This window comes from Brachyistius frenatus, unplaced genomic scaffold, assembly GCF_029030835.1.
Source record: "Brachyistius frenatus isolate BFR_SWC_R1_liver_20210118 unplaced genomic scaffold, ASM2903083v1 Contig_226, whole genome shotgun sequence".
Lineage (NCBI taxonomy): Eukaryota > Metazoa > Chordata > Actinopteri > Embiotocidae > Brachyistius > Brachyistius frenatus.
Genome location: NW_027210825.1, coordinates 212,872 through 230,034, shown reverse-complemented (window position 1 = coordinate 230,034; position 17,163 = coordinate 212,872). Strand labels below are relative to the sequence as shown.

The 17,163-nt window shown below is 39.2% G+C and overlaps 1 protein-coding gene across 3 annotated transcripts in view; it reads right to left on the bottom strand.

Annotated features, from left to right (window-relative positions):
• The window catches only part of tspan4a (tetraspanin 4a), a 132,807-nt gene that overhangs the window by 30,311 nt on the left and 85,333 nt on the right, over positions 1–17,163 (bottom strand). For all 3 annotated transcript variants that reach the window (XM_069719885.1, XM_069719884.1, XM_069719886.1), the window contains one exon: positions 6,802–6,876. In XM_069719885.1, the coding sequence (XP_069575986.1) occupies positions 6,802–6,876 (75 nt within the window). The remainder of the gene's footprint in view (positions 1–6,801; positions 6,877–17,163) is intronic.

Here is a 17,163-nt window from a genome sequence, read left to right as displayed (position 1 = left end):
AAGGAAATTCTGTCTAAAATTGGGAAAATTTTAATTTGCACACAACAAAAAAATGGAAAATTGCTCATACTAATTCGGTTTCAAGGGGAAAAAACAAAATCCATTTGCACCATATGAATCTTAAAAAAGCAATCATTGGGATTGCCTTTCTTGGCCTCACTTGTAGTTTAGCAGTGCAATTTTCTCATTCTTCAAAATTGGATTTGGATGATTATCCAAACGGATTATATTTATGTCATTTAAAAAAAAATTTAAGTAGAGACTTAAATGATTTATTTGGTTTAACAACACCATAGTTTTGAGTTTCAGAATACATTTTAGCAGAACGTTGCTGCTAAATAAAGAATTGTTGCTCTTCTGGAGTTATTTATCATATCAAATATTAGACTAATCAGCATGGTGTTTGCCTGGATGTTTATTTAACAGCAACAACAAATGCAAACTTCAGTTTAAAGGATTATTTATACAAACTACAAAGTTTTCTTTTCTTCCCTGAGCCCTTTGAGAACGTAAAGTGCTTTCTTTCCAGTCTCGCCGTTCTCAGGAACATGGAACAAATAGAAGAACATATTTTTGAATAAAGAATCAAATTTCTTCACTTTACAGCATCTTGATATATTATAATGCAGTACAACCACAAGACAAGTGGCATTTCAATAGTCCTTTAAGGCAAGGTCACAGCTCTTGACTATAAATTCTTATTCATATGTCCATTTTTCTCTTAAATTTTGAATCTAAATGTAAAGTCCTCCTGCTCTCTGATTGGCTGTCAAAACCACTCCTGTGAATGCAGCAAATTGTGGACCTTAGCTGAGGAAGATGAAGCAAGTTGGGGTGAAGTCAGTACAACAAAAAGAGCTGCAATGAACATCACAGACTGATGACACAGAGCAGTTTAATAGTATCTGAGGGGAGACTTTCCCCCCCCTTTAATTTCAACTCATCAATGTCAAAAATGAAACCTTTTCGCTATAGGGCCTTTGTTGCAGTCTGTGTTTGAACTCAAAGATCCCAGCATATGCAGAAGTCTGCGGTGTACCAGTGTTGGTGTCAAGCTGGCACTGGATTTAAAACTTCAGTAAATCAAAGAGTGTACATAGATCATAGATATATCTATTTGATTGATTTCTTTTCAACCACTCGCACCGCACAGGAGTCGGCATCTGTCACAGCATCCACAACCAAATATTGATATCTGGTCTCATTCCGCACTAAATGGGTATAATTATACTGTACAAAGAGGATCCCTTTTATACGTCTGCGGCAATATAAAGGAATGTAACGAGCCGTCTAAATCAGTGCGCCAGAAACACACAGCTTTTCAGTTATTGATCTGGTTTTGGTTTCAGCTAGAAGGCCTATCAATATAGTTGCGCAACATCTTTATATGCACCTGAGGGGTAACTTATCAAGGACCCTGAGGAAGAATGGCCAATAATTTCCAACACTTGTATTGATCGTTTCAGTGTTAGCACTTTCGATTGGTTAGTTTCCATCCAGTGTTCACTCCATTACTGGTACTTTTGTTGAGACCTTTTAACACTCCTGGGGTTGTTTGATAAGTGAGCATATAGTCTATTACAATACGCGCTATTACTGCCACAAATACTTGAACTAAGGCGACCACTTTATTAGAAGGTAACGGCAGTAATTCAATTAGAAATTGTATTCTACCAGTATTAATTGTTGAAAAAAATCCTATTCCTGAGTATTCTCTACGCATCATATTTTTTGACTTTTTAATTACTGGTGTTTATTTTTGTAGGAGGAAGGCAAGGTTTTTCAAAGTCTGATGGCAAAGTCTGACCATGAAGATTTCTTTTTCTCCCCATAATCTTCTCTAAATATCAAAATGTATGGAATGAATTGTTTTTTCAGCATTTTTGTTGTCGTTTTTTTGGAGGCCTTTCTGATTGACTTTCCGATCACAAAGTCTGGTCTCCAGTAGAGTAATGTTTTATGTTTGGTTCGATACACTGACTGATATACTGCTGAACTACGAGGAAAAGAAGCAGCCCAACTTTATTTAGTTAGGATATTTAATACATATAATCAGACATGCATATGATTTCGCTAACAAGCATTCAATTAAATACACTTAAGTTCTGAGAGGCTCTTTAGACTTTATAATTAACTCTGAAATAGCAGGAACTCGATGCAGTTGTTGTTATTAGATTAGATTTTCTCTACACATCTGCTACTAATACAATTACTTCCTGTAATGATGTTATTGATATGTTACAAGTGATACCTGTTATAGTGCTGGAAGTCTCCTAATCCCCAAAGAAAATATGGTGCTCTGCTGTTTAGTGCTTTGTTTCTGTTTGTCTGATGTGGTAATTTTCCCCTGAGGTGATAAAGTGGCCAACAGGACGAGGCAGTAAACCTACTCGGAGATATTATAAAGCAGCCATACATCAATTTTCAATATCCCAGAGCTGAGTCCAACTCATTTTATTCACTTTGGCACTTTGAGCCGCGTTGGTTCCAGGGAAGTTAACCTCATGGGACCTTTTCATCATCCTCATGAACTAACAAAGTGAAACAAACGGTGACCGTATCGGGACATGGAAGATCTGTGAGCTGTTTGAAGTAGCTTCCAGCTGCGTCACAGAGCTTTTTATCAGGTCTAAAGCAGGTGTAATAAACCAGACCACTGAGCGTGACCATCCCTGAAGCCTGGGATGGAGTTCATCAACATGCAGCTAGTGCTGCGCTCTGCTTAAGCTGTTGCATCTGGAAGGCTTTGCATACAGGAGGGGACGGTGTTGGTTTGTACTCCAACGACAGGACTGCCTCCAGGACGTTACCATGGTGATGATGTTTAATGTAAATTCTCTCAAATAATAAAAACTCCCAAGTGATTCTTTTGAAGAAACTCTCAATTATTATTGAGCATTTCAAACAACACCAAGTGCTGCTACAACTAGAAGTCATAAATACAGTGTCGAGACTGTTTGGATGTTTTAAATGTTTTGACATTGATTTAAAGTGAGTATGTCAAAATGTTCAGATGTCACAGTGAGGTGGGCAATACCATGACATCTGTTTGATCCGATAACAAGTAAGCTTTTTATTGTTAAAAACAGCTAATGCACTATGATGTTGGAGAGTTCAGGGTGCCGAGATTTACAGGCTGAATGTATCATTGCTATATAAACGCAGGTTTGTCAAACATTAAGCGTATCTTTTGTGGATTTGTGATTATACATCGTCCCACTTTTGTGTGTTTCGTCTTTAAACGAACGAGATTGCTGCACACAACAGCAGCAGAGAGGCAACGAGCTCATCCACTAAAAGGTGTTTTCTTACCCACACCACAACCTGATCCAACATCACAGGAAGCAATTTTTTGCAGACGCATTTTCTGTAGTCTTTGATGAAATAACAACGAGTGCAATGTTGAGGAGAGACACGTAATTATAATTTTTTTGGGGGCTTTTGTATTGATCCTTTGACAAGAGTATGGATTCCTCAAAACTATGTTTAGTTTTGGTGGTCTATTTTCAAGAGATGCAGAGACTGTCCTTTTAACAATATTTACAACAACGACTTATTTAAAACTGGATTTGTCATTTTTATCTGTTGTTATAGCACAGGATGGAATAATGTCAGGGTGTACAAAGCATTTAACACAGAGGGGATGCTTTGTACATCCTGCTACCTGTCTCTTATCCAACCATGATAATTTCCAAACCAAGAAGTTCAAGCTGGCTAAACTGTACTGACAAATTACAACACGAGTACCTGTTGATAGTGTACGTTTTAAAAGCTCCAATTATTTCATTTTTCTGGTGTCTTGCTATCCAGAAAAATACATTTCTGTGACTTTAATGAACAAAAAACATATCGATGTAGTTCTACATCTCCTCTCTTAAGCTTCTATCTGGAGCTGGACTGAGAACGGGCAATTTTGTGTCTGTCTCTTTAAGGCACATTAACATCAATGACCCTCTCTTCTGATTGGCTGACTCAGGCCATTCACAGGGTTTCTTCGGTCTTGTAGCCTGCTAGTTTAACGAAGAAATGGCAGCTCAGTGTTTTCCTTAGAGATAAAATGTTGGACAGTGGGTTGTGCTGACATGAGCGTGAGTTTGTGACATCACAAACTCGTGGAAGTCAAAATGACAAAGGTGCTGAATGGGGTGTGTAAATGTATCTGTGGTGTTTTTCCATTTTCACAGTATAGAAAGAGCACCTAGAGCACCTGCTTTATGATCAAAAAAGAAATGGAAAATCTGAATTTATGCAGAAGATCCCCTTCAAAGAATTTGATCATTTCATTCAATACAAATCCCAATCAGTAACCTCAGAATGATTCCTTTTACTTTGGATTTCCAGTGTTATTTTGATGAGAAGCCATGCACATTATGCATGAAAACACAATATCACAGTGAATTATCAGGCTTGTTGGAAAAGGATGAAGTGAATCATGGTGTTAAAGTAACTTAGACAGACTCTATTGTACAGTTTTTGTTCAGCTTTCCAGTCGGGCACACTTTCAACGAGGTATAAAGCATCATAAAACTCTGAGAATTACAAAGTCTCCTCCTGTTCTAAGGAAGTATCAGAGACAGTCATTGTAATGGCCAGCCATTCTTTACTGAGAGTGATTTACCGCGGCGCACCAGCTTCGCACAACATCTAGACCATCCCTAACTTTTAACTCTGTCACTAATCGCCTCCCTGGGTAGACAAAACTGAATAATTCAGAGGTTGGATAACGGCGTGCACTGAACATCAGGGAACACAGATAGTAAGAGAAAGGTGAGGCGTGACAAAAGACAACATTCATTAAAAGCTAAATGGATCGCTGCTGATTGGATGAAAGCCCAGAAGAACGTACCAGTCCACAAATACACCACCAAAGACAAACTGCGGTGGAAGTACAACACATTATGCAATTATATAATCATGCAAGAATTACAATAGCAAAGAGAATAAAGGCAGAACAAAGTACAAGCGGGTCCAAGGTCTACGGCTGCAAACATAATTCACACGGAAAGAAAGGGGAATATCAAAGTAGATTGTTATTTACCAAAATATCGAGAAGAATTACAGTCAGCTTTGGCCTTGGCCTCAGCCTTTGGGGATAAAACGTCCTGTCCCAACACATGAATAATGTAACAGAAAGGCTTTTGAAATTTCCAGTGATATATGTTTGGGCTCTACACTTTACGGCGGTTATGTTAACTCCCTCTAGAGGGTGCCCAATATACTGCCGAATACACGACATACAGCACCTGCTAAATAAAACGTCTAAACTCAAGTCAGTCAAACTCTGTAGTAACACTATCAGTGCTGAAATGATTGGTCAGTTAAAAATATTGTCAAAGCGCACTGACAATTAGTTCGCAAGTTAGCAAGGAGATCATCTTCTTTCTAAGCTTTCCTTCATTGGCTGCTCGTAAAATCAAGAATAGACTTAAACATCCTTCTTCTTACATATCCAGCCCTCAATGACTCCTCTCCTGTGGAAGCAGCTGCCCGTTCGAGTTCGGGAAGTAGACTCTCTCTACCTTTAAGATCAGGCTTAAATATCTCTTATTTGATAAATCTACTTGTTAGGAAAAAAATCATGGTCACCTTAGCGCTGCTGCCTTAAATCTAGGTTGCCATTAAAAAAATTTAAAAAATAATAATAAAAACATATAAAACTTGATTGAAATAAAATACTTTCACTGTTGATGGGAATAAATAAGCTATTTGTAAATGAAATCAAGGACTTCATCTACAATGGAAATAATTTTTAGTGGTAAATGTCAAACCAAATATAACAGGATTAACCAGTTAATTAGACAAAGCATTTGTTGGCTTTTCAACTGATTGACTGGTAATTTAATAAAAAAAAAAATTAAAAAAAACAATACACGCTTTAGACTTTAGATTTTATTATAGCAAAAAATTCAAGTTCTTTTGTTGACAATCCACTTGTACTTTTGAGTCATTATGTCGCATTAAGACTCGTGGAGTCGCACGATAGCACGTACACACGCTTCAAGGACCTTGCAGCATTTTTAGGAGGAACTTGGACTCCATTTAAAAAACGTTTGATTCATTCATAGCGTGCAGATTTATCTTGGGATGTAATCCCCCTGGGTGGCCAAGTAATCTCATTAATCTTATAAAGTCCAACTAATACCCTTTGTCAAGATCATATTTGTTATTCTGCGCTCAGTGGACAGAACAAGGATACACATTGTTGGTGCTTTAACATGAGACTTTTGGATTTCATATTTTCAATTCCATACATCAACAATATCTTGTATCTATTGTTAAAATGGCATAATTAATGTGAAATCCAGCCATCAAATGCTTAATTAAAATAAAGAGGGATGAAATTTATCTTACCCTTTCACTGCATTATTAAAACCTTTGCTGAACATGTGAAGGGATTAAAAATTCATATTAGAGGAGGGATGGCTCATCCGCTTCTTTTCTCTTGTCTGTCTTGTTTATTTACAGGGGAAATCATCCATATGTTCTTTTTCCGTCTGTATCCCCGAGCAATTCCCACCTCCCCGCACCCAAGTGACATCTAAAAGAATTCTCAGGCAGTTTCATTGAACCATTGTTTATGCAGAGTGTCAGCCGTCGTTCCCAACATTTCTCGTATGAACTTCAACAACAAGCTCTCCACTGAGACGCGTCATTGTACAATGCCCTCTTCAGCCTGAAACATCAGCAATCTGCATGATGGATGAAGATTGGCCAGTCTTTTCCTGCGGACAATTATTACCGTGTGCAGATGGAGAACATCACAGGATTTATCATATAATGAGAGTAATCAAGGTGTCTTACCTGGTCTTGGTAGATGAAGAAAAGCATGATGGACAGAATTTCCAGAAAGAAGATGAGCAGGAGGAGGATAAAGAACTGTGGAGACACAATGAAGAGAGAGAGAAGACAGCTATGTTATTTAACACACGTTTATCAATGAAGAAGTAAAGGCAACTGGAGGGAATAATAGGCATCTGTCTGTGAAGAATGAATGAAGTACTTACTGAAGAACCAGAGAGCGTGAGGGCGAGAAAAGGGAAAAGCAAGGAAAGAAAGAAATGTGCATCGTGTGTCAAGGAGAAACAGTTGGTGAAATAAGAGCAATCAAAGAGCCGTAGATCGTTCAGCCTTGATTTTTCTAACTGACAGGTCGAGAGAGCAGGAAGCGAGGCGGGGGTGGAACTAACAGAGCGAGTAGGACAGACCGGGAGAGGTGATATACAGTTTTCCTCTATCCGCTTTTGAATTTGTTAAAGGAAGCACATTTTATTCCTCGCCAGTCCCCACCCACTCCTCCGCCGTATAGCGGCCAGGATGAGTTGCCTGATGGGCGATACATCTTCTTCCCGTGGGCCCATTTGAGTGCTTAAAACAGTTACGAGCTCATCAATCAGCGACTACGCTAGGACGGGGCTCGGTCTCTCACGTATTTGAGTGACTGCCTTTACCGTGGAGGAGTGAAATATTTTGAGAGACAAAGGTACAATGTTCAGGAAGGTCACGCGACGGTCTGAGTGAAATGGCGGCGGGTTTGTGGACAAGTACGTGTGCACACATCAGTGCTGGGCTGCATTTAGGAAGAGGAGGAGGAACTTTTTTTCAAGGATGCCGGTGTTGCTGAAGCTGACAACCCACCAGTTAGAAGACTGAAACACTGCAGCAACTTCCCAGCGAGTTGAAATCCAGGCATTGATTTAACCAAAATATATTCCCTAATGCCTTCAAGTGGTTTCGAGGTAACTCTGCACCTTTGACTTCATTTACTATGCAATGACTTATAAATATGCAAATAGCCCCTCCCTCTATCTCCGCCCATCCCTCTGCAGCGCGCCTGCGGCTCTGTTATGGAAATTGATGGGATTGTTTCCTTATGTGACATATAAAACCCTGTTCTGTCTGAATCTGTGTTTTACACTGTAAAAAAATAAATAAAAATAAAACATATAATACATATTTATGATGTGGAGAGGAATCTCAAATACAAGCGGTCTAGAGCCAGGTTGACTCTGTACTCTGTGTGTAAAAATACTGAGTGTTGTGAAAATACTGTGCAACATGAAAAGAAACAAGACTCTGTCACTCATTATTAGCAAGAGTTCCCATAATATAGAGACTTAACTTACAGGCTTCATGGAAACAAAGACTCTTACTGGCATGTGTTTGTTGGCACCATTAAAACCACACGAAATAAACTATTAGCATCCTTGTACCCGCAGATGTACAGACAACTGTTACTAAATGGGATAATTCTCAGTGAAGTTTTTGAGTTTTAAGCAGATTTACTTTTGTTTTATTTATTTATTTATTCTTGTGCCGCTGAGATAATTATTTAGGTTTGGATTTGACATCATGTCTCTGAGGAGAAGAGTTTTTAAGCCAAATTGAGCAATCGGCCAGCAAGATCTGTATTTATCTTCAGTATGAACCGAGTTCTCGCGTTATATCCGGACATCAGAACGTTAATGTTGTCACGACGAGCACGTTAACGTTTAGCTCACAGCACCGCAGAGCAGAGCAGAGCAGCCTCGCCTCGCCTCGCCTCGCCGCTAACTCTGCTTCACACCTGTTTTTTGTTTTTTTGAGCTTGAGGAGGCTTGATACCATCACAGAAGGTCAAAGCAGATTTCAAGCAGAGATGCTCTGTTTTTTTTAAAGACATCATGCCTTCATGTCCTCTGTGTATTCCTGGTGTTTCCTTGACAGTAGATGTAAGCGTTGCAAGTTCACAAGACTGGCATGGAGCTGTGCTGTCAGTGGCCCCCCGAGGTCTTTTTGGCAGCACCTGCATGAATGAATCACTGAGCGTGAAAAGGATGAAAATCTCAGTGGCAACAGTGTGAGGTGAGAGACCGACTATGCAACAAACCGGTGGCAGCGAACAACTCACGGTGGGTTTGACTCACTCGTTCTCTTTTCAAAAAAGGCCCTCTCAAATAAACATCTGAAATCAATTTCTATTGTTCTGTCAGCCTTCATTGTCTGAGCTTTGAGTGAAATTCCAGGTAACTCCAACTTGCAGGGAATTTTCAGGTGTTTATGTAAGCTGAGGAAATTCAAACTTCTGGGCTGATGAAATCCCCCAACAATCCAGTAGATAACATAAAAATACGACTCAGCCAAGTGAAGAAACACTGCAGTTGTACTTAACTCCAAATATTTGACATCCGGAAGACACCTGGTTCTTCCTAAGACCATCACAATATGCCACGTTTTAAAAAAAAAAAATTCATATGTATTGCAGTACTTCGAACAAAATCAAAATGGCAGCAAAAGTCAAGTCTGAATCTGTGTCATTTTGTCTGTTTTGGGATACTCCTTGACCCGTTATTGATCTACAGTGTTAACATAGGGGAACGTCAACTGTGAAACTGCGCGATGGGCAAAATATCTCTAGCAGATTCGTGTTGCCACAGGCTTTTAAATCCTCTCATTGCTTCATGTTTTTCTTACTTAGTTGCAATTATCGATTCTGTGCCACTAGAAGGCAAAACTAGTTGACAGAGCAGCGGTAGCTCGGAGCAGAGATGAAAGTGTTTATGCTCTCTATAGAAGAGTTATCTTGTTTTTTTTTCTGAAAGTTGACAAACTGTCGTTGTGTCCAGATCAGGAAAACTTCTGGTCACTTGTGTTATCGCTTTATGTCTGGCACAGAAAATAACCAAAAAACACAATGCGAGACACCATTTGAATCCCTGATAAAGAAGAATCAGAGGCAGACTGTGATTCTGGATCTGTGCTATTCGCAGAAATGGAGCATTATTTCGGGTTTATGATTCTGGTCGCCTCACTGTCCTCTAGGCTCCGGTTCTTAAAAGACTTCTGAGGAAAATATTTGGCTCATTAGCTGCTCAATGTTTGTGTCTCTTCACTAACTTTTCCTGTCTGCTGTTTGTAGCTGAGCAGGTAGCATGCAGGGGATTTAACCGTAACCCTTCCTTGAAATTGGAAACTGATGCCTGCTGCTGTTCAGAGACAATCTGTTGCTTTTTTAACTTAAAGTCAGTCTAAAATTTTTTTTATAGATATGTACAAAAATGATGTGGTTTATGAGGACATAATTTAGGAGGCCTGTCTTCCAACCGTGATCTAATAGAGCCGTTCATATTTTTGACCAAAGTAATGAATGCAACCCTATTTTTTGGATCCTAATAGTCTCTCAGTGGCTCTGTGTGTTGTTGGGTGTGTCTTTGCAGCTATGAAATTACATCAGAGAGCAAGGGGACATCGTTAAAAATGAGCAACTGATACTCACCGGCTCTTGGAAAACAAACAGACCCCGTCCCCTGTGGCTGTCTGGATATTTCCCCATTATTCTCCTCTTAACAGGAAAGTTAACTCTTCCTCTTTGGACCACAGGCAACAGCCAAACTCAATGGGATCATTTTATGGCAGAAGGCCATTTTGCTTCTGTTTTTTTAATATGCTTCACGAATGCTACCAAATTAGCTTGAAGAATTTAAAGCTGGTGTAATGAATGGGCTACTAATAACAAACGAGCGACAGAAATTAACTGTAAGTGATGAAAATGCATTTGTGAACTGTGTAGATTAGATAAACAATAATAGCATTAATGCTGTGCCAGTTAAGTGTCGAACAATCAAGTAGTTTCTTTCTTAATTAAACAAATTCATTTAAAAGGTCGTTAATGTTTATATATATATAAAGAAATCCCAACAGCTGGTTGAAACACTTTTTTTTTTTTTTTTTTTTTTTTGGTGTTTGATGCTTTTATTATATATTGGCAGTGGAGATAAACATCAAATGTGGGGAAGGAGATCAAGGGGATGACGTAGTAAAGGTCCGGCCGGTTGGAAATCGTACCGCTGACTCGCTGCTCAGGGCGTTTGCAGCCATGACATATGACCCGCAATCACTCGGCTATCAAGTCGCACAAAAACGTATTTTTCTGAGTAACGGGAGGGTTTCAGTTGCGTTGTAACAGATAATAAACGGCACGATTTGTTCCAAATAACATTGCAGCGCTGTTGTCTAACAAGACATTAATGAAGCACTCTTTTGTGACAAGACACATCAGGCGCTGGAAATACATTTGCTTCCGCTCGTGTTTTAATTGTGGTAGTTTAAGTTTGCGTAAATTAACATGTATAATCTAAAACTGAAGTGGATTTTTGTTGTTGTTCTGTTTTGCCATCAGAGTCTCAGTGATAAATTATTATAAACAAAGAATTGGCTCTCATTACAAAAGGACCGAAGCAGGCTCGATATGTTTTTCCTGAGTTGTCATTATTCAAACTGAAATAGGATATTCTGTTTGCAGTGGGTGCTTCCAGCTGCATGACTACAGAAAGAAGATTTATAGAAGATCAAAATAAAAGGAAAACAAAATGAGGCTGTAAACATATTTTGTGATGGACTAAAAAAAACATTACCACTCACGCTGTTGTCAAATACCATTTTTTTTATGTTCCTCAATTCCCCCAGAAATAGTCGGATTTTTAAGTAATAGTAACAACAACACAATATAAAAACACTCAGCGCGAATACAAATTCTGCAAGTACTAGTTGTGAAGACAAATGGTTTCTGGTATATGTTATGTATCATAACAATGTGGAATCGTGTATGAGCAGGGCTGTAGCTGCTTTTGAGATTTCCACTCATTCCCAACATAAGGGTTGGGCCCCTCTAATAGGCCACGAGATGAATCTGTAGGGTCTGTAGGTGAAAACCCTAAAAATAAATAGGATAATTTTACCTCTTTGGGCTTCAAACAGTTATTTAAGTCAAGCCATTTGAAAGGGTTCAAAGAGGATGTCCTAAGTGAAACTTCCAACACCTCAAAGACATCTGAAATGTCACAAGTGGCCCCCTTTATGCACCGCTTTTATATGGTTTCACAAACCAAAACAAGGTAGAGAACAACTGATACACTGTATTGGACAAGGTTTAAATATAAAAGCTGAACCTGGAAAGTAACCAGAAACTATTGGTTACAGCATTTTTCTTGAAATATCAAGGAGCAGAAATTATTTATAAAGATCATTTATGATAATTAATATATTTATATATATATATTTTTATATATATAAACCCGTCAAACATGCCAATACGCTCTGTATGTTGGAGGAATGCTGCTTTAATTCCTAAAATGCTTTTATTATTCACATCAACCCACCAGATTACACTCAGAACTAGGAAAAGCTGGATTTATTATTTTTTTTTCTTGCTTCTGGTCTCCCTATGGAAGTCTACGAGACACAGATAGTGCTGACAAATGTAAAGGTATATGTAATCATGTCGATCTATCCAAAGAGCGATAAAGCTCGGGAAAGCGGTCGTTTAAGAGCTCCCAGTTCCAGATGTGATGAGTTGGTTTCCTGCAGGTTTTTTTTTTTGTTCCATTACAGTTTTTGTTTCATGGGAGTTAATGAGCCACTGCTGGTCTGTGTCTAACGCATGCCTTCAGGGAGGAACAAAACCCTGCAGGACACCAAGTATGGAGAACCAGAATAGAACTGCTTTTTTTTTTTTGCAGTCTTATCATGCGTTATATTGCAGTTTCTATGCGATGGACTACTCCATCGCACAGAAAACAGTATTGCAGCTAGTCAAGAGTTGGGATTTATATTGTGATATTCACTCTACATTTAAGCAAGAGATAATATATCTGAAGAAGACTACTTTTATTGGCCGATAAAAACTAAATGCAGACTGCACACATTATGAAAATTTATACAATGGACTCCAGAAGAACCTCTTGCATATATTCATGTTATTTATGTTATGACTTGTTAGGCCAGCAGTGCTGATATCCCTCTTTAGCAGAGATTGATGCCGCAGCAGACCTCCAGGATGAACTATTATCAAAGCTCAGGCACGGGGATTGATTGCTTCGTAATCATCCACGCTGTGGCTTCCATGCAGTGTGAAGGTGGCTCTTTGTATGTTGACAGAATGGAGAAGCAGTCATGTCCACGTACGCCTTCAAAATCAATAACTTTCGTGCTCTTGCAGCCTTGAGCGTATGTGTAGGGAAGCCCCGGAGGTGATCGCCTTGTTCTTTTCATGTGGTGGGTCTAATCATTCTTCCTGGTTCTATTTCTCAGACCCGTGTGAGGCTGTTCAGGGCAAACAATCTGCTGCCATTTCCACCACAGTGAGCTCACCTGTCTGACTAATTTGTGTGCAGATTAGGTCACAGACCCAACGCGCTCCTCTTCTGTGCCCTTTGACTTGCGCTGGTATTGACTGTGCGAGCTCACTGGTGTGAAGCATGACTTTAATTACCCATTCCGCTGTTTAAATTGAATTTCTGGGAAAATTTAGTGTCCCCAAATGGCCCGTATTTTTAAATTAAAAGAACAGGGTATCGGATTTCATCCCAAACGTTAAATCTGAAAACGGTGAGCACCACTTTGCAACAATTTCCCGGGATTTTGAACAAGGGATTTCAGGGGATTTTGTCTCTCAATCAGCAATGACAACTATGTAAACCCTGCCATATTAAAACGCAGTGCGCTTTGTGTAACACAACAAGGGGCCACATTCACAAACACTCTTAAAATCCTCTCAGAGACCTGAACATTTTTTGTTTAAATTAAATTAAATCTTAGCTTTGGAGTGATTTAGGAAAACTTCTCAGAGCAACTCTGAGCAAGGAGAGAACAGAAACCCGTATCTCAGTGAAGAGGTGTGTTTGACCCCGTTGCTACTTATGACGCATCCTTTTATTGGTGATGGAGGGCACAGAATGGACAGTAACATCCAGTGGAAATATAATTAACTGTGCGCCAATACGAGGCTGTTTTTGTTTGTGTGATCATTCAGCTGATGAAGGTTGCGACAGACTCGAGTCATTTTTCCAGTCGCCAAATATCTACGTGCTGCGATCGCGTTCATTTCTGACGCTTTTGAGAAGTGAGCGTCTCAAATGAGATCGACCACAAACATCATCCCTCCGCAATGTCATTTGTAGCGTTTCATGAACGTGCCGTCATTCAGGGTTTGAAGGGTATTTCTCTTGTCCTCGCTGTACTTCCGCAATTTTCTCCACTGCTTAATAAATTCTTAAGCCTCTAAAGAATTTCCTTCTTCAGGCTCTTAACAGTCTTTCATCTTAGGAGCTCTCCAAGGGACCACATGCTTTGTGAATAACTTTTATCTTTACGAGGATTTACTCCCTAACATTTAGGGGAAATTCTTAGAAAACATCACAATTGTCTTCATTTTCGTCACTAGGCGTAACTTCTAGTCGGAGGGATCTTTGTGAATACGGCTCCCGGACGTTAAACTCACCACAGCGTCTGTTCACATGTTTAAAGGGAGTCTTTAACTTCAAGTGCTGTGCGTCACATTAAGTGGCTAAGTAGGCTGACACTGCTTAAATAAATGAAATAAATAAACTTAGACTTGACATGAACTTTAATAATAATGATAATGATAATCAGACTTCCTGACGGGTAAAATAAAACACCAAATGACTGAAAGTAGCCACATTTGTCTGGGACAGGATCACCGGAGGATAAACGGAAGTGAAAGTAGAAATGAACAGTTTTAACAGTACTAAACTGTACCCACTATTTAGGCATTCTTTAATTTCTTTTAGTTTCTCATTAAATTGTTTTTCAAGGCCCAGCAGACTTCTGTTCTTTCCTCCGGCTGAACAGCGGAGACTGTTGGACTTCGCGATGAAGAAAAGTTGACGAGTGAAGTCCGCCGTGCTTCCTTCTGTCGTGGGATAGCGAATCTTTAAAAAAAAAAAAAAAAAAAAAAAAAAAAAGATAGATAATAGTGCACGGTATTAAATGAGGAGGGATTTTGGACACAGCCGTGGAGTTTTTCGTGACCTGCTGCAGTGACTTCCTGAGTTCTCCGCTGGTTGCCTGGCAACCGCACAGCGATGACAGATCTCCAGTAAGCTTCTGTTACTATGGAAAAGGAGCCAATGGACCAATTGGACCGCGGTTGGCGAGTTCATCTGAAGCCGAACTGATTTAAGAGGCTGGACATTTTGCCAGGTAAACTGTAACTGTAAACTTTAGCTTTGACTGGCTGAATTTGAACACAACTGAATATTTTTTATATTGTTTTTGTAAACGGATGTAACTGACCAAAGTGCACCTTGAACCATTTGTTTTGTAATTAAAATGATTGAAGCAGAAGAGATTCATGTTCACCCACGCCTTGGATGAGCTCCAAGTAGTCTGATTTTGTCTGAAGGGATATAACTTTTGCTTCAGAAAATCTTGCTTTCGCTGCTCAGAGTCTGAAGCTGAAGAAAATAGGTCAACAGGGCCTTTAAAGGCTCCTTTTTGAGTGATTAGTATCCACCCCAACTTGCAACTCACATTTCTTTTTAGCAACTTCGTCCAAATATTGCTGCAGCGCTGCTGCTAAACATGCAGACCGGAGCGTGCAAGAGCAACTGACTCGCCGTGTGTGAAGTTATACAATCATATAAAAGCTGAAAATGTCTTTGAAGTTGCCCAGATGTCAGAATTGCAAAAGCAGATTTGGAAGACCGTAAACGAATAACTGATGTTTGGTGCAACAATTTAAAAAGCATTCAAAAGGCAATAATACTTAATTTTTTTATTATGTCATTCCTCAAATATCTTTGTGATTGCACTGCTCCGCGTCCCTCATCAGTGATCAACATGCTAATTAGCCCTGAAATTTGAATGGAGAAGAGTCGTTTCAAATCTCCATGAAGAACGGGCTGCTCTGTCACTCATTAAAGCCGACTTATAATTCACCCAGTCTCATTATATTGACACAGCGCAGATATCGGTCCGGTCACCGTAGGGAAAATGTCATGGATCATGCTAATGATCGACACTGAGACTCATCCCTACAGAGCTCATAATTGCTTACTCCTGCTGTGCAATTTTCTTAATGATTAATTTTATTTTTCCCCGCATCGAATTATTCTTTCCGGTAAATGCTGCGCAGCGTCGGAGCGCGATTACATGAATTTGTTTGTTGGTCAGAACACTTCTCAATCTTGCAAGGATTCTGAGGTTCACACTTTTTGTGAGTTTGGATCAAAGTTTGTATGAAGATGTTGGATATTAGATTATTTGATTTGCACATTAGTAACTCAAAATTCATCATGGCATGGCAGCTATTAGAAAAAAACACCAGCATTTTTACTTTTACCATCTTTTGCTGCTATCCACTTAAGTTTTATTAACATTAGTGGTGATAGATTATAACACTAATGGAAATGTAGAAAGGTTTGGGGATACAGTCCTTAATCTTTGTACTTTTTAAGTGCACCTTGAAACTCTTGGTAGTCCCAGGGTGTTTGTAGCTTTATGATAAATCTGAATGCGAACGAGTGAGTAGATTTTTCCAATTTCTAGTGCTTTTAAAAATAACCAGCACGTAAAAATTCAAAAGCAGTTTGAAGCAGACATGGAATCTTTCTGCAAGTTTTTGCAACGGCACATCTTGTTATGATTCAATTGATTCTGTAGTACTGTATCTACTCACGAAAAGTAAAGAAGCTATGTAAATAAAAAAAACTGTCATACAATATATATTTAGAAAACATATTGGTTGGAAAGTTATCAAGCTGTGTTATACTGCGCTTTCCTGTGATTACAACAGAGCGTCAGCATGACTTCAACATCTGTTAAATCCCCAAACAAATAAGCAGGGATGGTTCTCCTGCGATTAGTGAAGCTACTGTAAAAAAAAAAAAACAACAGACATTAAAGTGGAAAAAAAAAGGAGTGGCTGTGTCTGCCGGGCTGCTGGGGGTGAGTCTAAGTGGTACCAGTGCCCCTGACATCAAGACAAGCCCCCCACATGGCCTATAAGCTGCTGTGAATTGTTCTCCTGGAAGCCCCGTTATTAAACACATAATTTCCATTAGAAGAAGTATTGAATTGTTTGTCTTGTGTTACGAAGACCGATTCTGTATTCTGTCTGAGCTGTGAAACAACGTCTTCACATTGCAACACGTGAGATCAGTTGGAAGGTTTGCTTATTGTAACGTATGAAAACAGTCAGATTTGCCCGTTGACACAGCATTCAACTTGTAGCATGTCGCCAGTGTCTTTTAAGTAAAATGCTGTAACAGTGAAAGGTAGCATTGTTTTTTAATATCAGGTCGTCTGTGAAAAACTATGTCTCAGTCGTATCCTTCTGGCACCAAAGGGCAGCGATATCATTATGTCCACGAAGGAAAGAAAATTGCC